Below are 27,539 nucleotides of genomic sequence, written 5' to 3' on the forward strand. Positions count from 1 at the left end.
AAAAAAAAGAAGAGGGAAAGTATGTTGAAAAGACAATATACTATAAGCTTGGCCTAAAGTCATTTTTAAGCAATTATGGATCATAACGATTTTCTAATTTGAATTCTGCAGTTTACCAGTCAAGAAACCGAGACTCAACCTCACTGGCTCATTCAAAGGGCTATTCTTGGTTAGGAGTGGAATCCCTGAGCAGCTGATGACTCGAGAATAAGAGATGTCAAACTTCCGAACAGTTTGCCCCTGGTCGACTTAATATCAGCGGCCCTTTTTTTAACGGTTTAACCAAGGAGCTGCTTTGTTTTTCTAACTCTTGGTTCGATTTTGGCTCTGCTCACGAATCCAGCAGTGGTAATTACTAAGACGTGGCTTTACGAAGGGTGAAAGTCGTGTTGACCTTTGGTGTCACCAGGCCTTTGGCTTCAGACATTTATCATGGAAATAATCCTGGTGTACATCAAGTAGTATTCTTTCCATCACCTCAGACCTAAAGATCATGGATATTTTTGGTGTTTAGCTACTTCCATCACATGCCAGCATTAACTTCGGTCAAATCATGATGAGTTTTGACTCTCCAGAGTCAAACACTGGATCTCATCAGATCTCTCACAGGCGATTAGTTCTGAGGGTCATTCATTCTTAAAATGAGCAATTCATAGAAAGTCTAACTAGCAGCGTTACAAGCCACATGTAAGCCAGCTTATCCTCTTCATCTACTCTAACTAGAAAATTAGGTTTTCGAACAAAGAGTTAGAAAGGACATTGATTCTGTCACATTTGCCACGTCTGGCTGATTTTAGCATTAAGTCTCCTTCCAAAATCCAAAGTCTCCTTTTATAATCCAAAGATGTTTCTACAGTTGACCCTTGAATAATTCGGGAGTTAGGCATTGTTCAACCCTCAGCATAGTCGAAAATCTGAGTATAACTTAGAGCCGGCCCTCTGTATCCATGCTTCCACCATATCTGAGGCTCCAAATCCGTGGAGGCAACCATGTAGTAGACGGTGTAGTAATGTAGTATTTACTATTGAAAAAAAGTCCGCGTGTGAGTGAACCCGTGTAGTTCAAACCCATTTTGTTCTACGGTCAGATGTAGTAATAGGATGCTAGTCCGCAATGGGGAAATGTTGGCTACTTATTACTCTTATTTTTCGCACGTCTTTTGGTCACTAAACATCTGTGACCAAAAGACGTGGTCTTTTATCTTACATAATCTTACATCTTACATAATATTTGTCATGGGTTGAAAATTAGGATGTGCCTTAATCTCATCTGCAATACATTTAATGAATACATCTTGTAGTAAAAAAAAAAAATCATTTCATGTGTTCCAGTACTAAATTTTGTCGTTTTACATGTGAGGTTGTACAAGTCATTTATTTCTATTCCTCACACTTATTTGTGCCTACTGTTGAGCTTCTGTTGAAGTATAACATGAATACAGAAAAGAGCCTGAATTATAAATATATATGTTGATGAGTTTTCACAAAGTAGACAAATCCACGTAACCAACATCCTGATCAAGAAATAAAATGTGGCCTGCCCTCTGGAAGCCCTTCTCATGTCCCCTTCCAGTCAATACCATGACCTTCCACCCCACCCACAAGAGCCATTCTCTTGACTTCTAACGTGATACATTTGATTTGCTTATTTTTGAACTTTGTATAATTAGAACTTTACAGTATGTATTCTCAGGTGTCTGGCTTGTTTTCCTTGGCTTTATTTTTGTGAGGTTAATCCATGATGTTGCATATCGTTGTGTCCATTCATGTTCATGGCTGTGTAGTATTCCGTTTTGGAACTTACTTGTTCTACTCTTGGGCATATGGATGGTTTCCAGTTTGAGGTTCTTATAAATAGTGCTGTTACGAACATTCTTATGAATGTCTTTTGTTGAACTTAAGACCACACTTGTTTGCTGTGTACTTAAGAGCGGAATTGATGAGTCATATGTTTAGCTTTAGGAGATACTGCCAAATAGTTTTCCAAAGTGTTCCACCCTTGCCAGCACTGAGAGAGAATTCCAGTTTCTCAGCATTCTTTCCGACACTTGACACGGTCTGTCTTTCAGGTCAGCCATTGTGGTAGGTATGTAGTGGTGAGGCCTGTGGTTCTAGCCTCACTCTTTTTTTTGTATGAAATAATTCCTGTGTTCCCTTCCAGTTCTGACACTCATCTTTTATGAAATACCAAATTTAAAACTCCTTCCTCTATGGTAGATAGTAAAAGCAAGAAAATGGCACCTCTTGATATTTTGGTAACAGGAAGAGATAGAAAGAAGTGATTATTGTTATTGCTGATGACAGAAGATAAATAACAAGTTTATCCAAAGTTCACTTACTGTTGACCACTTTGGGAAAGGCAAATAAAAAAGGCAACAAAGGACAATCAATTCATGCATAATGTAGACCTGTCTTCAAAGCTGAAGGCCCAAAAGGCCCATAAGAGAAATGGTCAAAGCGAATACTGTTTGCCCTTCCTTACCTCTGTAACCCTTGCCTCATGTGTACAGTAGAAATAAAATGCAGAAGGCCAACAGCAAACTTGAAACAAAGATACTTCACCTCTTACTCCATTTAAGTAAACAAATGCATATTTATGAATTTGGCATACCTATTTATATTTGAAATATTCATTCACTCATTTTATAGATATTTATGGAATACTTTTATCATGTCAGGCACTGAAATAGTTACCAGGGGTACAAAAACACAAACTCCTGGTGTCAAGGGGCTTATAGTCTAAAGAGAAGACAGACGTATCAACAGGTAGTTACTATAGAGTATAAAAATATATCATCCATTAGGACTGCTGTAATACCATAGACTGGATGGCTTATAAAAGATAGAAATTTACAGTCCTGGAGGCTGGAAGTCCAGGATTAAGGTGCTGGTGTTTAGTGAGGGCCGACTTCCCAGTTCATAGACAGCTATCTTTTCACTGTCCTCTCATGGCAGGAGGAGTGAGGGATCTCTCTGGGGTCTCTTTTATAAGGGCACTAATCCCATTCATGAGGGCTCCATCCTCATGACCTAAGCGCCTCCCAAAGGCCCCACTTCCAAATACCGTCACATCGGGGATTCCTTTTCAACATATGCATTTGGAGTGGGGACGGGGGAGTGAGTGGACACGAACGTTCTGTCTATAGCAAAGCATATGTGAATTACAAGGCACACACAGGTTGTGGTAGGTGACACGCAGGGGAGGATGAGCAGGTCTCCCGGAGAGGGACATGTTGGAAAAAGCCTGCACAGGAGTGGGAGCTGGCTCTTGATCTGGAATTTGCTAAACCAAAGAGCAGTGAGGAGGCCATTCCAGGACAGAGGGAACTAGACAAGGAGGTGTGACACAAACTAGTTTCTCTCTGGAGCTTGAGTTATGAGAATGATGATGAGAAGCAGCAGGTAATGAAGGGCTTCAAATACTATGCCAGGTGTTTGAGCTTGATTTCTCCCCACTGCCTGCAGAGTCAGTCCTGTAAACATTTTTGAGCCCTGTGTCAGATTTTAGGGCCACAGAGATGAATCAATCCATGTATTCTATGGGCATATGTTCCGTGAATACCTACTGTTTGCCAGAATTTGTCCCTAAAAACACAACAATTCCAGGGGGAAGAAAGACATTTTGGGTTTTTTTTTGTTTTGTTTTTTTGTGGTATGCGGGCCTCTCACTGTTGTGGTCTCTCCCGTTGCGGAGCACAGGCTCCGGACGCGCAGGCCCAGCGGCCATGGCTCACGGGCCCAGCCGCTCCGCGGCATGTGGGATCTTCCCAGACCGGGTCACGAACCCGTGTCCCCTGCATCGACAGGCGGACTCTCAACCACTGCGCCACCAGGGAAGCCCAAGAAAGACATATATTTTTTTTAATGATTACAGACCTGCATGGTAAGTAGTATAATAGAAACACATGCTTTCTTCTTCCCTGGACCTAGAAAATAGTGAATCATCTGGGAACTCTCAACCTTCAAGAGTTTTACATAGGGAACTAATAATTAATAGTGATCATAGTTTTGATTGAAGAAAAGTAGTACTGCTGAGGGAGTGATTTCCAATGATCTGCAGCTGAAGTAGATATTTTAAATATTCACTGATTCATGTTATCAATTTAGTAAATTTTGCAAGACTGGCGAGTCTTCAGTTGCATCACCTGTACTTTCTCTCGGCCCAGAGCGTGCTTGGCCAGCCTGGCCACCAGGAGCAGGCTTTTCAGCTCTTCTGTTCTTGCATTTCAGGTGAGCAAGAATGAGCGGCAGATTATGAAGCCGTTGTACGACAGGTACCGCCTGGTCAAACAGATCCTGTCGCGAGCCAGCACTGTCCCCATCATTGTGAGTACACCGCGGCCCGGTTGTCAATTACGTGGCTCAATGGGCCCTGGCTATGTTACTTGGGCCCCAACTTGCCTTCTCATGAAAGAATAGTCTCTCATAGTTGAACCTGCCATTAATATCCATGACCCCTAAGCTTGAGGGATGAATAATTTACCAAAGACTTCTGAGGCTACGTTTGCCAAAAATGAGCAAATCTGAGGCCGACAGAAATTTGTTTTCCCCCTTGGGGATATGCCTTGGCCGTATGCCTCCATCTGACACGTGCTGGGCCAGCTTTCCCACGCTTTCCTCAGAGACGGAGCACCGAGAGGACGGGGCTGTGCCCTCGCCAGGGCCCCGCTACAGTCTTAGCGGCCTCTGTTAATAGTCTTCTCTCCACCTCCAAGAGCTGGATCAGCCCTGCTGGGAGAGAGCTTCTAAGGCACTCAGGAGAGGGACCCTCCTCTTTCTGGAGGATGTAGGAAAGTGTGAGGTGGAAGAAAAGGGAGGGCAGCTAACAACTGTGAACTGCGCTCAGTGGCCACCGCCCTTGGACTTCACTGCTTTGGGCCTCTGAATTGGGACTTTGTCAGGAGTAGGGAACAGCGACGGGCCCTCAGCTCGAGGAAACCCTTTCGGGCCCTGGCCAGCCTGCCCCCCACCACCACTCCCGATCCCAGCCCTGCTGTGAGGGCAGTGTTTCTGCCCTGTCCATCTCGTGGGGACCCTTTGCCTCTGTTTTAGTGCCCACCTCGGGGATCCTGAGGGTTCCTCTGCTGGCCTGTAGGCTTTGTAGTAAGCAGGCGTGGCCTCGCTTTTATGTTGTTGGTGAAATGCGTGTTCTTCTCAGCTGCTGCTCTTCTATTCCTCCTTTAAATCTCCTTGTTTATTTCTAGGCCCAAGATGCAGTCTTTCTATGTCTTTTAACAGTATGTTTGTTCATATTTAATGGGGCAGGGTCCAGAGACCTCAGGCAGGTGTGTTTGAAGAAAGCTACCTTTCTGGACGTTTTCTACAGAATAAATCAGTAACCTAACCAACAAAAGGATTAAATCTAAGAAGTCCTTTTTATTCCCCAGTCAGGGGTCCTTAGTGTCCCTCAGTGGGGTGACCGTATAGCCTCTGTTGATAACCTTTGCATCACCTGATGAGCTTACGTTATCGTTAGTTGTTCTGACCAACAAAAGGATTAAATCTAAGAAGTCCTTTTTATTCCCCAGTCAGGGGTCCTTAGTGTCCCTCAGTGGGGTGACCGTATAGCCTCTGTTGATCACCTTTGCATCACCTGATGAGCTTACGTTATCGTTAGTTGTTCTGGAAGTTATGGTGACTAGGAGGAAAGGCGGGAGGCAGGTGCCCCTCAGGTTTTTTCTGCGTGTGTGGTTAACATACTCGTGTGCCATCCTTGCTTTCATGTGGCCTCTGTGGGTGGGGGTCGGGGAGAGCTCCGAAGTGAAGCAGCAACTTGGACAGGAGCTTCAGTTGTGTCTGGTTTTCCTGGGACTTCTTGGCGGGGAGGGGTTCGAGTCTGTAGTTAAAAGGCAGAAGTAAATACTTGCGAGTCAGAAGGGGATGGGGAAAGAAGTTCTCCGTGTAACCTGCCTATTAACGCCTGTCGCAGGGTTCCCCTTCCAGCAAGCGGAGAAGCCCTTTGCTGCAGCCAATTATCGAGGGCGAAACTGCTTCCTTCTTCAAGGAGATAAAGGTGAAGACCCCCAGCTGCTAACCGCTTGCTACCTCTGCAGCAATGTCTCTCCCTCCTTCCCTCTCTCCCGCTCTCCCTCTCTCCCTCCTGTGGATGGAAAGCCGCTGTGATCAGGCCCTTGGGCGATGGCTTCCTGCAGCCGTCCCTAAAAATCAGTAGCAGCTGCATAGCACAGGGAGATCAGCTCGGCGCTTTGTGACCCCCTAGAGGGGTGGGACAGGGAGGGTGGGAGGGAGGGAGACGCAAGAGGGAAGAGATATGGGGAGATAGGTACATGTATAGCTGATTCACTTGTTATACAGCAGAAACTAGCACACCATTATAAAGCAATTATACTCCAGTAAAGATGTTAAAAATAAATAAATAACATAGAACTAAATAAATTTAGAAAAAAAATCAGTAGCTGCTTCTAACCAACTTTAAGCAGTCCTCTTTTATTTGTCATAGACCGGCTGATCTCCTTAGTTTCATTTCACTCCCTCGCTGTTGGGTTTTGTTTTGTTTTGTTTGTTGTTGTTTGGTTGGTTTTTACTTTGCTTGCAGGGATATTTGTTTTGTTTTCAAAATGTTTTTTGTTTTGTTTCTTTCCCCCTATTTGAGGAATGGATTTTCTGTACTCCAAAATTTTGTTAAATCAACTCATTGGGTAACTTTAAAAAACAATCTCCTTTACTAAGTTTATAAGCGAAACCAAAATTAACGAAGGCAGTGTACGTAGCACACACAAAAAATTATCATTTTATAGACAAATATCTTAGTTGTCTTTGACAGATATGTGGGTACAGTTTCATCCACTCTCCTTTCCTCTCACCTTCCCCCTGGCACATTTAGTCCTTGGTGCTAATTTTATAATCTGTTCTTGATCTGTGAATGTAGCGCTGTGACCAGCAGTCACTAGGATGTGCGCTCTGGTTTTCTCCACCAGGAGTAATCATGGATTTTGTACAGATAATCCTTGTCCTTGGTGGCTACTTCTGCTGAAATGGGAGGAACCGTCTGTGCCCATAGATCTGTAGGGACCTAACTGGCCTAGACTAGGATCAGCCTCTTTCATATTTTTACTTCTGGACAACTGAACACACTGACTGCCTCGTACAGGGCTCTAGAAATGAAAAGTCAAAGTCAATCTTTTTAAAAAATTGATGATTGTTATTTAGCAGTTAAGTCAGAAGCGGGAGTAAAGCCCCACGTGGAAGTGAGTGTTAAGAGTTTCACTTGTCGTATTCCTGTGGCAACCCCAAGCCTGGGGTGTCATTTATTTACTGTAGTTAGGAACGATTATTTCAAAATATGGGGGCCTCGTTGCCACGGAGGGACACCAGTTGAGAACCGCTCCATTTCTTGCCTGATTGCCTCCACTGTAACTGAGGTAAGGAACCGGAAGCCACAAAGCCGTCTCTTCTCTTCACTCTCTTCCTTTTCTTACCTCCCAAGGGTCTTAACTACTTCATAGACCTCACTTTAAGGTGTTAGGCAGTGATCGTGCTCACTATTCATATTGTTTAAACAGAACTTGTTTTGTAAAGATGCTGTAGATGTGAAATGTAGGCAAATACGCTACATTGTATCTTCAAAATTAGAGCTACTTTCTTACAATAAGACTCGATGTTGATGAAAGAAGACAAATTTTATCTAGCTGGTAATTTCACACAAGAATTAAAACACCATAATTGAAGAAATCTGGGCAAGTGTGTGCATGAAAATTAGCATATTTCTCTTAGAAGCGTGCGCTGAAACTATTCCTAGATAAAAATGTGTTCTTAAACACATCCGAAATATGACACTTGATAATTGCCTCATGAAACGAATGGAAGACACAGGAAGGATGCTCTTTTTAAAAGTGTTCCTCCAAATCTTATCCTTTAGCTTAGTTTATTTTTTTCACAATTATGTTTTGGCCACTGGCCCTCACGATGGTCAGAATTTCAGATAATTTTGCCATTATTACATTGCTCTCACAAATGGTGTTGTCTTTTAGTTCATTTTGTCCCAGTTGGCCAGGTTCATCAGCAGGTATTTGGACTGTACTAATTCTCAGAAATCCGGTTAGAATTTAGAATTTGGTGTGTGTGCAGATTGTATGTAAATGGTTTTTGAAAACCATCCCCGATTTTTAATGCTTATGGGAAGACACCAGCTGTGTGTGAAAGAGAGCCAGCTCAAGTTCTGAAGCCCTAGAACTTCCAGCCCCCCAAATCCTACAGATCATCTAGTCCGTTCTCTGATCCAACATAAGAGTTTCCTCTAAAACTTCTCTGACAAAATAGAGACACCGTCCCTAAGAAGTTATTCCACCCTCAAACTTGAGATGTCTACAGCAATGAAGAGAGTAAGGTCGCTCGTTACACGGGCTAAGCATCTACAAGAGCTAAAAATTTATGTTATTGGTTTTATAGCTTATCATTTGAAAAATTATCTAAAACTATAGTAATGATATAATTTTAGAATGTATAAGTTTAATAACTATAAAATATAATTAATGAAATAATTAGCTTGTAGTATTCACAGTTATGGTTGTATGACTTTCTACTTACAGGCCTAGTTCTGCCTCTGGAGCAGCATGGACTGAGCGTACTGCTTTCTCCTTGAGAGCACTTGGCATATTTACGGTCACCTGCCCTGCCCACTGCCACCCACACCCTGTGAACATTTCTTCTCCAGGTTCCTCTTACTCTTTTCTCATGTGATTTGGGCTCCGGACTGTCCAGCAGTGCAGTGGCTCTGCGCTCTACACCAGTCTCTCTATATCCCTCTAAAAAACTGATAGCCAGAACTGAACGTGATTCTAGATGTGGTTTAACCAGCCCGACAGTGGACCGAGGACTAGTCGTGACCTTGTTCTAGATGACCGAGGCCCTTCAGTTCTCGAAGTCTGTGCCTACGTGACTATCAGTGTGCTGTACGTTCCTCTTAGTCTTTCTAAGGCAGGATGTGTCCACCTCAGCCCTGCAGACATTTGGGCCAGGTAACTCTTTGCTGTGGAGGACTGGCCTCCACCCACGGGGTGCGAGTAGTGCAGTATGACCATCCCTCCCCAGTATGACGACCAAACATGCCTTCAGACGTTGCCAAAGGTGCCCTAGGGGGCCGACCTGCCCCCAGCTGAGAGCCACGGCTTGTCGCCCTGCCTCACTGTTGATTTATGCAGCCCCCAGCTTCCTTTTCCAAGAATTGCTCAGTGTCTGCGTCCACTTTTTTTTTTCTAATCTAATGATAGGACCTTGAATTTTTCCCGCTTGTTACTTCTCATACTTCTGTGCTAGCCTTATGGAACAGATTACAGCTAGCCTTTACGTTCCAGTACACCCAGATAGCCCTCCCCACTGTGTCAGCTGCGCATTGTGTGAATATCCAAGTGACTGCTAGATATTGAGTAAGGATGGGTCAGGTGGAGAGCCTGCTAGAGGCCCCCTGCAGATTCACCTCAGCACCGCAGCCGCACTCTGCATAAATGTTCGCACAAATCAGCCTGCCTCATTCCTTACTGAAATCCAGATATTATGCCAATTCTCTCACAAAAGAAGAAAATGGTTAGTTCTTCTGATTTGTGTGCAAGAAGCCAGTGCTGGTCACCGTTGATCCATGATTCCTTTTCAGTTGCTCATATGTTATCTGGACACCGGTTCCTTCTAGAAGCCACTCAGTATCCACAACAACCTGATGGTCTTACAATTTGAAGATCTGTTTTGCTGTTTCTTTTTCCCTATGCTTTTCACAGCTTACTGAGAATAGCTTTGTGTAGCTTCGTCTTCAAAAACACTGAGTTCTCAGGATGTGCAAGACACAGTCTCCCGTTCTGAAGTTCTCTCAGGACCTTGGGATATAATTGTTAAGGCTTAGACCCCTAACTTCATTGCTTTCTATCTCGGGCTTTAATAACCTCTTAAGAGTCATTTGTATTTCTCTTTTAAAGCTGAATTACTGGACTAAGATATTTATTGAACACCTAATATAGGCAGGCATTGGCTGAGCTCCGGGAACAGCAGTGAACAGAGAGGCCCAAATCCATCCCTCTTCCATGGAGTTTATAGTCAGGTGGTCCCACCTGGTCTCCTCATCCAGGAAGGGGAGGTGGGCAGAGGCTGAGTAGCTCTGCCTGTGTGCCCGGTGTACCTGCTCAGGTACTCAACACGCATTCTCTCAATTCTTATGTAAATGATGTAGATGGGACTTGCCACTTCATCTTATAAAAAAAGAGAAACTTTTAAACTATTGATTTAAAAGCCACTTTTCCTCTGTGAATTTAAAAGTGGTTTTAATTTTTTTAAAATTAATAATGAAGCTTTTACTTCCATGGATCAAGAAAAGAGATTGAAGATCTGAAGTCCCAGCAAAAAGAATCTGGAAAGGTCACCTAGTTTTTTGCCAACTTTACCTTCATGCCTTTGTAACAGTAGTTTCATTGTAGTTATGTACTAGTCCTTTTGTTTTGCCTATTTGTTTCTTTATTCACATTATTTCTCTTCAGAGGCACCATTATAAACATACCACACTTTATGGTAAGAAAATCCACCACAGACAGTTTGAATCCTGTACTTTACCTGTGAGCAGGGGTTCCTCCTGCCTCCTGAGAGCCATTGGCTGCAGTGGCCCTGAAGCCACTTGGTTGAACTAACAACTGATGTTATAATGCTCTTGTTCATGTAGCTGAACGCCTAACCAATTTTTTAATTTCTCAAGATATTAGGATATTCTTTTCTGGTCTGACTGTACATGTTGGCAGTAAATTACTTTTTTTTTAAATCTTTCTTTCAGACTCTGATATCATTTCTTAGAATCACATAGCTTTAAATTGGCACTAAGACATTCTCTCAGAAAACTAAGTTGACCTCATTTTTCTAATTGCATTTTTATCAAGACAGAGAATATCACACTTTTCTTAGAATCTTGAATGCTGAAAAATACAGCATGTGGTCCTTGGAACCTCTTTGAGAAAACGTAAGTTTTATGATTCTGATCATGCAAAGATAAACGTTTTGATCTTCTCAAAAGCTTCCTAAAATTTTGTGCACCAAGCAACCACAAATATTTCATAATCTCAACTTTTAAATAGAAAGGCCGTATTGTTGAATTCCTGAAAAATCTTCACAGCTTAAAAAAATTCTGAGACACATAACTAATAGAATCTTTAAAGCACTGATTTCTGGTGGTGGATTTTTTTTTTAGGTATTGTCACAGAGCTGAGAGTGTTTAAATTCATTTGCTTCTTTTGATTTAGGGTATAAATTGTGATCATTGTTCCTTCCTACCCTCGACCTTGACAACTGTTAATTGTGCCATATACTAATTTTTTTACAGCTTTTTTCCCTATTGAGTAGCTGTGTTTAGTGTTTGTCTTATTTACTGTGTACATATAGATATTCAATAATATATCCATCATGTACACATGTGTTGCTAACTGTAGCTATATAGAAGAAACTATATGGGGTCTGGATAATTAAGTGATCGTGAAGTGATACCTGTAATGACAGAGGGCCCGAAAAAGTGACCCAATTTTTATTGGGGTTGCTGTGTATCTCCAGGAAGAAGAGGAGGGTTCAGAAGACGAAAGCAGCACAAAGCCAGAGTTCACCGTCACCCTGAAGACCGATTTCAGTGCACGTTGCTTTCTGGACCAATTTGAAGATGTCACTGACGGCTTTATTTCCCCGATGGATGATAAAATACCATCAAAATGCAGCCAGGATACCGGACTTTCAAATCTCCATGCTGCTTCGATGTATGTTGTTTTGGTGGTGGTATTGGAATGTTGTGATGAAAATACTTTTCTGAAATATTATTTTAGCCTTTGTACTTAAATTGGCTGCCAAAACGTAAGTGACTTGCCTAGGGTGCATCTGTGTGGATAAAACAGGGTTTGCTTGTTTGTTTAATTTCTGGCTCAGTGGTTCTGTATGCTTCATCCCGTGTTATCTGAGGGAGCATCCGAGATCTCGCTTAAACAATCGCAAGGTCTCTGTAATGGCATTGTGTGGTCCTGTGCGCCACAGCTCACCATTTAATACATACCGAGCACAGATGGCATCTCTTTCTTTCTAAGCAAAATATGACAAAGCGCCATGGGAGTTCACAAGCCTGAGGAATTCATAAGTAGCAGGAGCCTCGCAGGAGCCCCAGAAGCCGTATCTATCGTCGTGTGCTTTGGCTTCCAGGGGATGGAAAACATCCATTTCTGGTGACCCTCAGCTCCTTGCACAGTTCCTGCATTTATATGCTTTTCCCTTTCTCCACAACTCCTATCGAGTTGCACATTCCTTACGTTTACAACTATTCAGATTTAACTCAATTTTCTTGAAATACTTCTGCCCCTCTTAGACCAGAACTCTTGGAACACCTTCAGGAAATGAGAGAAGAAAAGAAAAGGGTTCGAAAGAAACTTCGTGATTTTGAAGACAATTTTTTCAGACAAAATGGAAGGTAAGTGCGTGTGCTGTCCTTCCCCTCCCCCACCTCACACACAGCCCTCTTTTTTCTGTGTCACATCTGTGCAAAGCCTCCCATGTGGGAGCCACCCTACAGCTTTCCTGTAACCTGGCCCTTGGTTTTGTGCCCTGGGCCCCTTTGAGGCTTACTGGAAATGGGGAGGTTTGTGTGGCCCTTCAGGAAGAAGTGCTCCTTGGATGATATCCAAGACCGATACAGATTCAGCTAACATTTACAAAACTCACCTGTCATATCAAATTCTAATCGAAAATGAGCAGCTTAAAGCTGTTTCTAGTGGGCAGCACTGGTTTAGGTTCTGTTTTTGTTTTTTTAATCTTAATAAACTTGAAGGAGAAATAAGGAAAGGGGCACTCTAGGTCTTGCTGGTTTGTAGGCTCATTTTAAAAGCAGAGTTGTCAAGTCAAATGAGAAATACACAAGAAACAAGAAGCCCTCCTGACTGATAGAGTGCCTTTCACCAGTGAGGTTTTGTTTTTTTTTTTTAAATACATTTTATCACCTAACATTCTTTTTATTTTTTTTATAAATTTTATTTATTTATTTTTGGCTGCGTTGGTTCTTCGTTGCTGTGTGAGGGCTTCTCATTGCGGTGGCTTCTCTTGTTGCGGAGCACAGGCTCTAGGCGCACGGGCTTCAGTAGTTGTGGCTCGCAGGCTCTAGAGCGCAGGCTCAGTAGTCGTGGCGCACGGGCTTAGCTGCTCCGCGGCATGTGGGATCTTCCTGGACCAGGGCTCAAACCCATGTCCCCTGCATTGGCAGGCAGATTCTTAACCACTATGCCACCAGGGAAGCCCCTGTCAGTGAGTTTTAAGACATACTGTAATCATCATCATAGAGCGCTATGCTGAGGGTTAGTCACCCCTGTTAGCAAGTGACCACGCACAGAACGTCCGACTCAAGTCACAGCATGAGACCAGGTTAGAGCAGGGAATAGAGCTCCATCTCTCACATTGGAGTTAAGTTTTATCATTTTAAAATGTTTTAATCTAAATTATTTAAACGGTGTAAATACAGTTTCTCTTTAAGTCTCCTTTTATACTTCTCAAAAGTATTGGGAAATAAAAGTACCATAAAGATTAACTTAGGCATTAAAAATGTACTATATTTCAGTTTATTTCAATTATTGTATAAATTTATTTGGGGGATCTCTGATTTGGATCTGTCCTATAATGACTTTCTCAAGATTTATGGGTTTTTTTTTTTTGCGGTACGCGGGCCTCTCACTGTTGTGGCCTCTCCCGTTGCGGAGCACAGGCTCCGGACGCGCAGGCTCAGCGGCCATGGCTCACAGGCCTAGCCGCTCTGCGGCATGTGGGATCTTCCCGGACCGGGGCACGAACCCGCGTCCCCTGCATTGGCAGGCGGACTCTCAACCACTGCGCCACAAGGGAAGCCCAAGATTTATGAATTTTTATACCTAAATATTTGTTTTTCTTTCTCCATGAACTGTAGGTTATTTAGAAAATATAGATAAAAGAAATAATACCCAAAATGATAATAATACCCAAAGACAAACCAAAGGATTAATGTTTTGATGTGTTTCATTCCAGTCTTCTTCCCAAACATATTTTTGGTTTGTCTGCTCATTTTTTTCCCCGTTTGTTTATAGTCACATTATGCATAGATATCCTATAATTATGTAACCTTCACAAGTTTTAAGAAAATACAACTGATGGGAATCAGTCATCATCATACAAGTTTAGAACTGTCAGGGACTTCAGATTTCACAGAATCTGGTTCCATCACTTTATCCGTGAGGCAAGTGAAGACCCTCAAAGGCACGTCTGGGGCCAGGGTCAGATGCCCCCTTCCCTGCCGTCTCCTGGGAGCATCCAGGGTCCTTTCCTTGAGCAGGCAAAGCAGCAATAAAATTAGTTCATTGAGCAAAATTAAATGAGCCCCAGGCTATCCCATTTCCCATTTTTGCTCTTGAATAAGAAGTAAAGGAAGCCTGGTATTTGAATGTCTGACATGTGCGTTTCCAAGTGAGATGAGAAGCAGGGCAGTACCGGTTGAGGATGAGGGTAACGGCGGCATTTCGTCAGGTTCTCCTGCGGGTTGTATTAGATCATGGATTCAGAGTACTTAGCATGGTGCTCACCCTATAATCAGCTCTCAAGTATAATACTTGTGCACATAAAAAGTATACATGTAAAATGACTCAGTAAACTATAAAGGTTTATTAGTATTCTGTGATCCAGTTGCTGAATTCCAAGACTAATTTTTATAGTAAGTAGGAGTATTAACTATTTTTTTAAACCCTGTAAATTACGGGTATACCAATTGCTAATCAGAAATGTAATGGTTCATTAGGTGAAGTATATAGAAGTGAGAAAGCATTAAGTGTAAGTAAAGGACTTCAGTGTACGGAGACTTGTAGTATGAATTCATACGTAGCAGCAGCAGAGAGAGAAAGTTTCTACATTTCTTAGTCTTTCCCATCATGCTTCAAGATGCCAGATTAACTCTGAAACTCAGTTGCATGGTGCCTTCTGGGGACACTGTCTTTCACTGCTTGTCTAAACCCAGCTCCAGTCTTGATACCAAGTGATGCCTGGCAACACTGATTCTATGGGGTGATCAACTGCACATTTCCACATGATGGTCCTTCACCTGAGGAACAGTATCCTCTAGAAGAGACAGCACGTGATCACCAGCCCCTTTTCCCTTTGTTTCCGTCAGAAACGTCCAGAAGGAAGACCGCACCTCTATGGCTGAAGAATACAACGAATACAAGCACATCAAGGCAAAACTGAGGCTCCTGGAGGTGCTCATCAGCAAGAGAGACACTGATTCCAAGTCCGTGTGAGGAGGCAGCCCTACCCGAGCCAAGGGGGCTGGGGGTGCAGGGTGAATGTGCCCCCCACCTCCCCTGGCAGATAGCAGCTCTGCAGAAACTGGAAGGCAGCCTTGGAGCTGGACCTACAAAGAGAGTAGCTCTTCTGCCTCTGGGCCACTGGGATCGTCTCCAGTTTCCACTGCCTGCCTTGGAAACCGCCTAGATGGAGGGAGCGCACCTGCCCCCATGTAGGAGTTGTGTAAGGGAAAGTCGAGATCTCCGTGCACCCGAGCGCTCACAGACACACACAGACGCTGTAGCGGAAGCTTCGCTGACAACTGGCAGCGACGAATCACTACATTGAGACACACTCATCTACAGAGGATACACACTGTTCTTCTCTGGATAACTGAGAAGCAGCCTGTTCTCTGTCGGACTGTGACAAAAACAAGCTCAGGACTTCACTCTGTAGAGCGATCTTGCTGTGCACATCCAGTGCAGGTGCCCAAGAGAGCATGGGCCCAGCCCAAGAGAGCACGGGCTCTCTTTGGACCCAGTCAAGTGGGAACCTGCATTGGAGCCCTGTTTGCTGCCTTGACCATCCTCGTGACCTTTCCACAGAGCTGCGCCTTTCCCCACTCGTGTGAATCGCTTCCCCTTTAGCTCTCAGGTGGATGGAAGCCGCGTCTGCCCAGAATGGCCGTGCAGTCCTCTATTTGACCGTGTGTTTCTTCACGATGTCCTCAGCTGATAGAGGGCTGTGATCCCTGACTAGGGCTGGACCATCTGCAGAGGACAGAGGGGATAGAGAAGTAGCTAATATTTGTGCTGATTTTTAAGTTAGGCAGCGGTGAAGAGCCTGGAGAATCCTTTCCTGAACGTTGACTGCACTTATTAGCCTCAGATGTTAACATCAAACACTGGGCGAGGCCAGCAGCCTATTTGGGGCTTGGTTTTGTTTTGGCTCTAGCCGAACAAAAGGGTCTTGCTTCATTCTTAGCTTAAGTGTAGAGGATCGTGAGAGAGAATGAGCCTCCTGAGGACTTACCAGAGTTTTAATTTTTTTTTCTTTTTTTTTAAGTAAACCTGCACTAAAAATCTCCTGAAGGGTAAGTATAGCCCTGAGAGCTCAGCCTAAGACAGAATCGAAATCACACTATTTTCAAGATCATGTATAAAGAGAAAAAAAATAATGGTGTATAGCCAATGATGATTCTAATTTTTTCAAAGACGGTGTCACAAAACTGTCTATATTAGACATTTTGGAGGGACCAGGGAATTGAAGACACCAGATCATTCATCTCTCCAGTGTGCCGGTGTTATCTTGTGATTTGTTGTTACTTTTTGACTTTCTGTGTTTGCGCTGAGGAAAGTGGGTCCTGGTTCCGCCTGCCCATCCTGGCCCACGTTTCTGCTCTGTGAGGTTGAGCACAGGTGTCTGCCCACCAGCCGCTGGTTGCCAAGAGAAGGTGTTTCAGCAGGCTCTGCCTTTTGAAGATAATGTTGCGGGATGAACGGGACAGCAAAGGGTACCATTTTGTTTTCTTTAATAATAATAACAAGGATAAAACTCCTTCCTGATCAGTTGTCAGTTTCCAAAATGGGTTCTTGAGAAACTGTCTGGTCAGATTGGATTTGTAGCAGCATTTTCCATTGTTGAAGTGAAGTAGCAGCTCTCTGTCGGTTGAAAATCGTTGAAGTCAGGAGTAGGGGAAAAAGAATACCTTTAAATTTGCTCTTAAAAATAATCATCCAAAAGCATGAGCTATATGTTGAAAGTGCCCTGGTTGAATCCACGTACTTAAAGACAGTACAGAATCCTGCAATAGAGATATAGCTTGGTATTCTTTGCCTTACTGTTTACATTGCAGATTGCTATAATTTCAAGGAGTTATATTATAAAATGATGCACTTTAGGACGTTTCTATTTTTGAAATCTGAACATGAATCATTCACATGACCAAAAATTGTATTTTTGAAAAGAAATACATGTCTAGTTCGTCCTTTTTAAGTAATCTCTTACATAAGCTATAATGTAAATCACATCATTACCAGTTAACTTTCAAAGCACATCTAAGAGTATTGTTTTGCAAATACTAATATGCTATAGAACTTTAAAAGAGAAAAAGCTATATAAATGAGAAGCTACTAAATGTTTTGAAATCTCTTGTTTCTGCCAAAGGTAAATTAAGTAAAAGATTTATTCAGGAATCCCCATTCAAATTTGTATGATTGAATAAAAGAAGACACCGAGTTATAGTAAAATGTGTATGGAATGTCATGTTTTCCTTTGTAATTTATAATAATATACTTCCTAGAATGGTGCCCAAATTAAGGGAGGGAAGCCCTGTTTACAGGAGATTCTATCTGAAGACAGGTTAGTCCATAGGTTCTGGCTCTGCCAGAAATGCGGAGGTAAATTTGTTTCCATAGCAACCATTTTTTGCAGCCCAGAGTCTCAAGGCCCTAGAGGCAGTGTCTTAATTGGCCTAACACAGAATACTCCGGACTGCGGTTTTTCCTTTGCTCTGTGGGGAATGTGTGTGTGTTTATGAGCACATGCCAACAAAATAAATGTCAAGGGTTATGTAATAACAATGATAAGTAGAAGCAAAGCATGAATAAACTTGGCCGTGTGATTGTAAGAATCAGAGATAGCAGAGGCTTGTCATTTCCCAAGCATTTGCTCTTTATTATGTTTTAGCCTGGAGCAAACCTTGAAATAGATATTTATATTAAGTATGTTATCATTACTGCATTTCATCTTTGAAGCGTTGAGTCTGTATTTTCCTTTTTAGACAGGTATGTGCGAGGTTTAGGATAAGGGCCCGCTGAGAAGTTTTTCAGGACAGCCGAAGTTTGTCTTGGTGCTGGTAGAAGGAAGTCTGCACAATCTCAGTGATCTCCGATTCAGGGAAAAGTCCCAGGAAAGAACACATCACATTTCAGGCTGGAGAACTATTTTTTTTAATTGCTAGCTATAATTTATTGTGAGCTAATAAGTAGATGGCTTTCGTTGCTGGTTTGAAGTCAAAAGGTGATTATTCATTGGCAAGGCAGGGATCGGCAATGCCTCTATATATAACATCAGTGTGATTTTTGCTTTCTCTCCTCCTGATGCAACACTTGCGTGGTGCCAGAAGAGCCTGTTATAGGGTGTGCCTGCTCCCAGGTGTGTCATTTCTAGCCCAGGACAAGTGCCTCAGGGTTGTGCCTTGCGCTTAGAATTCCTTATAAGGTGACTGTTAAGTTGATTATCAGAATCAAAGGGCAGCCATGGTGCCAGTTAAGTTGGTTCCTTCTGGGACTGCCTAATTCTCAGTAGACAGAATTGAGCCCTGTATCCAGAACTGATCACAGATTTATAAGGAAAATCAAAATTTAAAGTTTGTTGATGAATTTTTTAAGAGATTCTTAATCTGATCGTGAAGATGCCATCTTTCTTAAGGGTATATTTCTTAAGGCTGTATACCTCACTACCTTTGATGGTATATTTATAGCTGAACGCCATCATCTCTTTTAACTGCCTTGTGAAAATCTGGTTGTAGTCTAAATTGGTTTTGCTTTCAAGACAGGTCTTCCTGGCACACTGCATCCTGGGGGGGGGTTTCTTCCGAGGTGAGGAGTGGTAGTTTCTGCACCCAGGTCAGCACCTCTGTGGTATTCTTTCGTAGTCTCCACTTGGTTAAACCGATAGGGAGGGACAAAACTGGGCTAAAACGTTAAAGCAGTGTTTCCTCGGAAGGCCACGGGTTTAGCAGAAGCCGGAGTGTGCTTGCTTTTTCTTTGATTAATTCCCTTCCGTTATATTTTTTTCCCCCACGTGACCCTCAGAATCTCCTGAAGAGTACATTTTGTCAAAAGATAGGCTACACGTGTTTTCGAGTCCGTAGGTACTGAACTTGTGCATACTGGTACTTCTTCACAGGGCAGCTGACACGGCCAAAGCTCCAAGAGATGGTGATCTACGTGTCAGCCGCTGCGCCGTGGCCTCAGCCACTTTCCAGAGTAGAGATCGCGCCCTTGGGGCATCCACACTCTTCCACCGTGATCCTTCATAACAGATGTATGTGGATAAGCTGAGGTCAATTGCAGGTACACACAGATGTGTATTAAAATGAAATCTATACATCTACAACTTCACATTGCTATGAAAGTGCAGGTATGTCTCTAGAGGATCTCATTTTGTCTGGAATCCAGCCAGTCGTGGCCACGTGCGCAGCTTGAGAAATCGATTCGGCAGATCTGTCTCTCAATCTGAAAGCACCTACACAATCATGAAAATCTCCGAGAGTGGATGCAATTTTAGTAAATAACATGGGCCCAGAACAATGTTTACACGACATGTAAGCAGAAAGTATTTGAAATTACAGTTGTTCCTTTTGTAAAATGTAAACTGAATGAAAATGTTATGTACATTTTTGTACATGGCTGTATTTTGTATGAACATAAATAAAATATTTTTAATTGTGAGTGTCCTGAATTTTTTGACAGCGTCAGGAACGTGTGACTGAACCCTCTGTGGGGTCTGACCTTTCCCTATGTAGGGAATCATGCTGCTCCCCTGAGCTCCTCAGAAGCCTCCCCTCCAGGCAGGCCACTGGAAGCTGAAGCAAACTGGGTACAAGCTAGACATGCCCGTGATGGTCAGTAGGAAAACAGGCTTGTGCTCTCTGCTCGGCTGCCTTTGAAGCAATTAATGGAAGGGGCTGGAGGGGTGCAGAAAGAAAGGCATTAAGAAAAACAACTGTTTAAGTACATTTCCAAAGTCTCGGAGGCCATCACACGCAAATATGTGAACCACTCACTACTCTGAAGCTAACGAGGCCACCAGAAAACTGTGACATGGAAGAAAAGGCACGTTGCAGTTGTGTGAGGTGAGTAGCTCGTGGTCGGTGGAGGTTAGGCCCACAGGTGTTCTTTAAGCTGCATGCGTTACAGACGCCTGACTGAAGTGACTCAAGTACACACTCAGAGTATACTAAACATGAAATTAAAAAAAAAAAAAATTAAGGCTTGGAGCAAGGACCCTGTCCCAGGACTGATACCAGGATTTGAACTAAGATGTCTGACTTCGGAGCATGAAGACGCAGCACTGCTGACGGCACAGGGGCCTGGCGTTCTGTCAGAACTGAAGCTCGGGCTTCCCTGGTGGTGCAATGGCTGAGAATCCGCCTACCAATGCAGGGGACATGGGTTTGAGCCCTGGTCCAGGGAGATCCCACATGCTGCAGAGCAACAAAGCCCGTGCGCCACAACTACTGAGCCTGCGATCTGGAGCCGCGAGCCACAACTACTGAGCCCACGAGCCGCAACTACTGAGCCTGCGTCCTGCAACTACTGAGGCCCACGCGCCTAGAGCCCGTGCTCCACAACGGGAGGCGCCACTGCAGTGAGAAGCCCGCGCGCCACAGGGAAGGGTAGCCCCTGCTCGCAGTAACTGGAGAAAAGCCCACGTGCAGCAACGAGGACCCAACACAGCCAAAAATAAAATAAATGGAATAAGTAAATTTAAAAAAAAACACTGAAGCTCGTCTGAGTAACTTACCTTTTGAAACACTGGGTCCAAAGTAATAAAACTGAGGCAGAAGTGGCAAGCAGTACATAGCGACCCTTCATTTTCTTAAGTCCTGTTTTGCTGTCGCCCCTCCGAGTGACCAGAACGTGATGCTGGTCCAAGGACACCAGCTTCTACAGCCTGTTTAAAAGCCTGATGGTCCTCCAGACGGCCTCCCCGACTCCCCTGGAAATGTTTTTGCTCCTCCTCTATCAGTTTGCAGCACTATGGACGAACTGAATGGGAATTTCAGAACAGGGACCGACGGGGGGAGGTTGGGAGAGAAGGACAGTCCTCGTCGCTCCTTTCAATAGCCTCATTATTACCTCCTCTAGAAATGGATTCTGAATCTTGTAAGACAAAATGTATCGGGGTTATCCCTAAGCTGGGTCAGCTTATCAAGGCTATAAATACACAGTTGGATTTCATATTCAGTAAAAGCTGAAAGTAGAAATTCCCAAATGCGTTTTCAGAATGCTGGCTGGCAGGCCGACAAGTGGGGTTTGGCAGGAGCTGGGCTTGTGGACAGCCTGCTTCTCACTGCTCCTCTCCATCGACAAGGCTTGTACCACAGGGTGGATCCGAGTTGTGCAGCATCTTCCGGGGAACGCGGCCCGGTGCGAAACGCAGCAAGAACCAAATCCGAGACCTCTGGACTTCCATGTCTCAGCTGAGCCTTTGTGTGTATAAATCATGTGTTACTGTGAGTTCTGAAACTCATATCTTCCACACGTTTGAATCTTCCTTTAATTTCTCAAAAGCAATTCAAAGATGCTGAGAAATCCTTGTCATGCTTCTGGTTCTACAGCATTGAGTACTTCTTGGTAAGATATTTTGAGATACTGTTATTTTTCTGTAACTGTTACTTTTTTTAACTGAAGTATAGTTGATTTATAATGTTTTAGGTGTATGGCAAAGTGATTCAGTTTTATATATATATATATATATATACTTTTTCAGATTCTTTTCCATTATAGGTTATTACAAGATATTGAATATAGTTCCCTGTGTAGATAGTAGGCCCTTGTTTATCTATTTTACTTTTTTCTTAATTTTTTTTTTATAAATTTACTTACTTTTGGCTGTGTTGGGTCTTCGTTGCTGTGCGTGGGCTTTCACTAGTTTTGGCAAGGGGGGGCTACTCGTCGTTGCCGTGTGCGGGCTTCTCATCGCGGTGGCTTCTCTGGTTGTGGAGCATGGGCTCTAGGCATGCAGGCTTCGGTAGTTGTGGCACTTGTGCTCAGTAGCTGTGGTTTGCGGGCTCTAGAGTGCAGGCTCAGTAGTTGCGCATGGGCTTAGTTGCTCCGCGGCATGTGGGATCCTCCCGGACCGGAGCACTAACCCGCGTCCCCTGCATTGGCAGGAGGACCCTCAACCACTGCGCCACCAGGGAAGCCCTCAGGCTGTATTTTTAAACAACTAAAAATGAAGCGTACCCCAGGGAGAAGAGCTGCTCTGATTTCGGCAGGCCCCTCAGTAGCATCCTGTGTTTCACCAAGCCCGTGGACAAGGCTGAGACTGGGAGGGGGCCTGGGGTCATCCTCCACTCCCTCATCAGCGCCAAGGGGGCAAAGTCGGGGTGCCACTGCTCGGGCCAGCAGCAGAGCAAGCTTTGGGTTCAAATGACCTTCCACTCTCATTGAATGAGGCCCTGCCCCCCATTACCTCATAAATTCAGCAACTCCAGGTCTCTTCTCCGAACAGTCTGCCAAACTTGAACTTGAGAGCCCTTGAGTCTGCTATACCAGCATCTGAGCTCCTGGGAGAGCCCAGGCACGAAAGGTCAGGAGACACGTTTTTAACAAGAAGCCTTTGGCAGTGGCAGGCCGGTCCCTGTGGGGCCACGAGCCAGTACCTAGTTGGCGCTCACTATTGACCTTTGCTCTCAGGAGCCCCGGGCCTCTTATGACACTGTAGGCATTGGGGTTATTTCCAAATCTGCTCTTTGGCTTTCTTTTTCTCCTAATCCTAAAAACAAGGTGACCGTGAAACTAACCTGGTTTAGAGTTTCCCTTCACCTGAGGAGTGTATGTGTGTGAGTTTTAGATCTTATTTAATTTCTCAGGAAGTTCAACACCAATGGGAACTGAATCAATAATAACCAGAGATTGTATCCAGTTCCCCCGGGGTTAGGCCCAGGAAAATCAGCTTTTAAAAGATCTGAAGGCCGTATGATTGTGCACCCTGCCAAGCATCCAGCCACTCTCGGAAGAAAAAAAATGCTGACATCTGAACTGATTTTCTCCATGCCACACATAACTCCGTTACTTTTAGAAGGAAATAAAACACTAAAGCCTGGATCAGCTAATCCGTGGGAGAGGCTGTTATTAATACAGATGCAGAGAATCTGCCCACAACGGGGTGGACACTTCCTCCAGCACCTATTCTGTTGCATATCCCTGTTTCTCACTCCACGAGGGAAGTTAACCAATCCCTCCTTACCTGGGTTGGAAAGGCGTGGTGGTAGCTTCTGTGTCACATCCAACTGGAGAATTGCCTTGATCTAATCTGCAGGAGAGTTTTCACCTCTTCTGAAGACATGAGGACCTACTGTCTTCCTTATCACAAGCTCCTCTTCAGCTTTGTGAGATACTGTTCCCCAAGATCAGTCTGCAGGTGGAGGCTGCCAGTGTGCCTATCAATGCCCCAAGAAGGCATCTCTTAAAAATGAAGACATTCACAAACCAGAAGACTCGTAACTCAAGCAACCCCAGCTAAGTAGTACGAAGGCAACATGGGCATCATGTTCTTAGATATTCTAGAGCTATCTAAGCATATTTTAAAATATGCTTGGCTCCATTTTTAAGAGCCAAAGAAAACTGGAGACAACCAAAGCTTGCATTTCTTTTTGAGAGGAAATGATAAAATTCTGCATATTAGCCTTGATTTTACATACTTCCTCTTCTGTGCTTGACCCTAACAGAACATTCTGTTCATTGGGCTGCACCTCAGATCTGTTTTGACGTTCTGTTGTATGCCCTCCTTCATTCCACCTTTCTCTCCATCATCCAGTTAACAGTGATTTGGCTGTTTTCTCCTTTATTTTTTCCGGTTTTATTGAGAGATGATTGACATGTAACATTGTGTAAGTCTAAGGTGTACAACAGGTTGATTTGAACCACTAATACATTGTAAAGCAATTACCATCATAGCATTAGCTAACACCTCCATCGTATTACATAATGATCATTCTTTTTTGTAGTTAGAACATTTAAGATCTACTCTGTTAGCAACATTCAAGTATATAGTACAGTATTATTAACTGTGATCACCATGCTGTTAATTAGATGCCCAGAACGTATGTATCTTATCACTGGAAGTTTGTATCCTTTGACCAACATCTCCCCGTTTTCCCCACCCCCAGCCCCTGGTAACCACCATTCTACTCTGTTTCTATGAGTTAGGCTTTTTAGATTTTACATATAAGTGAGATCCTACAGTATTGGTCTTTCTCTGACTTAATTAGCCTAATACTTTCAAGGTCCATCCATGTTGTCACAAATAGCCAGATTCCCTTCTTTCTTATGAATAATATTCCGTGGTATATATACACCACAATTTCTTTATCCATTCATCCTTTGACAGACCCGTTGTTTCCACATCTTGGCTATTGTAAATAATGCTTCAATGAACATGGGGGTGCAGACATCTCTTCAAGATCCTGTTTATATTTCCTTTGGATATATACATACCCAGAAGTGGGATTGCTGGATCGTACGATAGTTATATTTTTATTTTTTTAAGGAAACTTCATAATGTTTTCCATAGTGGCTATACCAGTTTACACTCTTACCAACAATGCACAAGGGTTCCCTTTTCTCCACATCTTCACCAACACTTACCTTTTGTCTTTTTGACAATAGCCATTTTGACAGGTGTGAGATGAGTATCTCCTTGTGGTTTTGATTTGCATTTCCCTGATGTTTAGTGATGCCGAGTACCTCTTCATGTACCTGTAGGCCATTTGTATGTCTTAGTTGAAAATGTATTTATTGAGTTCTCCTGCCCATTTTAAAATCAAATTGTTTGGTTATTTTTGCTGTTGAGTTGTATGAGTTATTTACATATTTTGGATAATAACTCCTTATCAGATACATGGTTTGCAAATATTTTCTTCCATTCCATAGTTTGCATTTTTATTTGTTGGTTGTTTCTTTTGCTGTGCAGAAGCTATTTTAGTTCGATATAATCCCACTTATCAAGTCTTGTCTTTGTTGCTAGAGCTTTTGGTGTTAAATCCAAAAATCATCGCAAAGACCAACGTCAGGAAGCCTTTTCCCTATGTTTTCTTCTAGGAGTTTTAGTTTCAGGTCCTGTGTTTAAGTCTTTATCTTGAGTTAATTTTTGTGAATAGTGTAAGAGAGGGGTCCAATTTCATTCTGCATTTGACTATCCAGTTTTACCAACATCATACATTCATTCATTCATGTATTTATTTTTTTTACATCATTTATTAAAGAGGCTATTCTTTCCCCATTGAGTATTCTTTGCTTCCTGTCAAATATCAGTTAACCATATATGCAAAGGTTTATCTCTAGGCTCTTGATTCTGTTCCGTTGGTCTAATTGTTCTTTTTTATGCCAGTACCATACTATGTTAATTGCTGTAGCTTTGTAGTATAGCTTGAAATAGTTATTACTATAGCTATAGTAGTATACTTTGAAACGGGAAGTGTGATGCCTCCAATTTATACTTTTTTCTCACGATTGCCTTGGCTATTTGGGATCTTTTGTGGTTCCATACGGATTTTAAAATTATTTGTTCTATTTCTGTGAAAAATGCCATTGGGGTTTTGATAGGTGTCACATTGAATCTATAGATGGCTTTGGGTAGTATGGCTATCGTAACAATATTAACTCTTCTGATTCATGAACATAGGATCTCTTTCCATTTCTTTGTGTCTTCTTCAGTTTTGGGGGTTTTTTTTGGCCAAAGTCTTGTAGTTTACAGTGTACAGATCTTTCACCTCCTTGGTTAAATTTATTTCTAAATATTTTGTTGTTTTTGATGTTATTATTAAAGGGATTGTTTTTTTTTTCTTTTTCAGATATTTCATTGTTAGTATATAGAAACACAACTGATTCTTGTATGTTGATTTTGTGTCCTGTAACATTACTGAATTCCTCGATTAGTTCTAGCTTTTCTTGGTGCAGTCATTAGGATTTTTTATATATAAGATCATATCATCTGCAAACAATGAGTTTTACTTCTTCCTTTCTGATTTAGATGTCTTTTTTTCCTTGCCTGATTTCTCTGGTTAGGATTTCCAGTACTGTGTTGAATAGGAGGGGTGAGAATGGTCACCCTTAACCGGTTCCTGATCTTAAAGGAAAAGCTTTCAACTTTTGAACATTGAGTATAATGTTAGCTGTGGACTTATCATGTTATGTTGAGGTATGTTTCTTCTGTTCCCAATTTGTTGAGAGTTTTTTTTATCAAGAAAGGATGTTGTCATTTGTCAAATGCTTTTTTTGCATCTATTGAAAGGATCATATGAGTTTATCTTTCCTTCTATTAGTGAGATATATCACATTTATTGATTTGCATACATTGACTCATTCTTGCATTCCAGGCATAAATCCTGCTTGACCATGGTGTATGACTGTTTTAATGTGCTATTGAATTCAGTTTGCAAATATCGTGTTGAGAATTTTTGCATTTATATTCATCAGGGATATTGGTCTGTAGTTATCTTTCCTTATAGTTTCCTTATCTGGCTTTGGTACCAAGGTTATGCTACCCTCATAAAATGAGTTTTGGAGTGTTCCCTGTTTGAGAAGGATTGACATTAATTCTTCTTTAAATGTTTGGTAGAATTAACTGGTGAAACCATCTGGTCTATGGTTTTCTTATTGGGAGGTTTTTGATTATTGATACAATCTCCTTCCTCATTACTAGTTTGGATTTTCTATTTTTTTTTCATGATTCAGCCTTGGTAGGTTGTATGTTTCTAAGTTTTGGGTTTTTTTAATTGATGGACATTTGAAGTCTTTTTTTAAGATTCTTTTTGATGTGGACCATTTTTTTAAGTCTTTATTGAATTTGTTACAATGTTGCTTCTGTTTTATGATTTGTTGGGTTTTTTTGGCTACAAGGCATGTGGGATCTTAGCTCCCCAACCAGGGGTTGGACCCACAGCCCCTGCATTCGAAGGCAGAGTCTTAACCATTGGACCACCAGGGAAGTCCCATGAAGTTTTTTGTTTTTTCTTTCACACACATCCTGAGCTTTATTGGGTATTAGTGAGCATGATTTCAAAAACATACTTTTTAAGTATGGTTATGAGAACAATAAGTTTTAAAGAACTTAAGCTATTCTTATAAAATATATCATCTGCTCATCTTATGGCCAAATTTTCTCTAAATGATTCAGTTGATTTTTTTTTTTTATACCTCTGACTTCTACATCTCATTTAAAAAAAATTTTTATTAGAGTATAGTTGACTTACAATATTGTGTTAGTTTCAGGTGTACAGCGAGGTGAATCAGTTATACATATACATATATCCACTCTTTTTTTAGATCTTTTTCCCATATAGGTCATTACAGAGTACTGAGTAGAGTTCCCTCGGCTATACAGTAGGTTCTTATTAGTTATCTATTTTATATATAGTAGAGTGTATATGTCAATCCCAATCTCCCAATTTATCCCTCCCCACTCTTATCCCCTGATAACCATAAGTTTGTTTTCTACATCTGTGACTCTACTTCTGTTTTGTAAATAAGTTAATTTGTACCATTTTTTTA

General features: G+C 42.4%; 1 protein-coding gene across 6 annotated transcripts in view; it reads left to right on the top strand.

The window, feature by feature from the left end:
- Window positions 1–19,823, top strand: part of FAM13A (family with sequence similarity 13 member A) — a 356,108-nt gene extending 336,285 nt beyond the window's left edge. For all 6 annotated transcript variants that reach the window (XM_079920400.1, XM_079920402.1, XM_079920401.1 and 3 more), the window contains 5 exons: window positions 4,231–4,326; window positions 5,930–6,013; window positions 11,536–11,732; window positions 12,329–12,430; window positions 15,140–19,823. In XM_079920400.1, the coding sequence (XP_079776526.1) occupies window positions 4,231–4,326; window positions 5,930–6,013; window positions 11,536–11,732; window positions 12,329–12,430; window positions 15,140–15,266 (606 nt within the window). In that variant the 3' untranslated portion in view covers window positions 15,267–19,823. The remainder of the gene's footprint in view (window positions 1–4,230; window positions 4,327–5,929; window positions 6,014–11,535; window positions 11,733–12,328; window positions 12,431–15,139) is intronic.
- The last annotated feature ends 7,716 nt before the right edge of the window (window positions 19,824–27,539 follow it).

This window comes from Stenella coeruleoalba, assembly GCF_951394435.1.
Source record: "Stenella coeruleoalba genome assembly, chromosome: 4".
In the NCBI taxonomy this organism is placed as follows: Eukaryota; Metazoa; Chordata; class Mammalia; order Artiodactyla; family Delphinidae; genus Stenella; species Stenella coeruleoalba.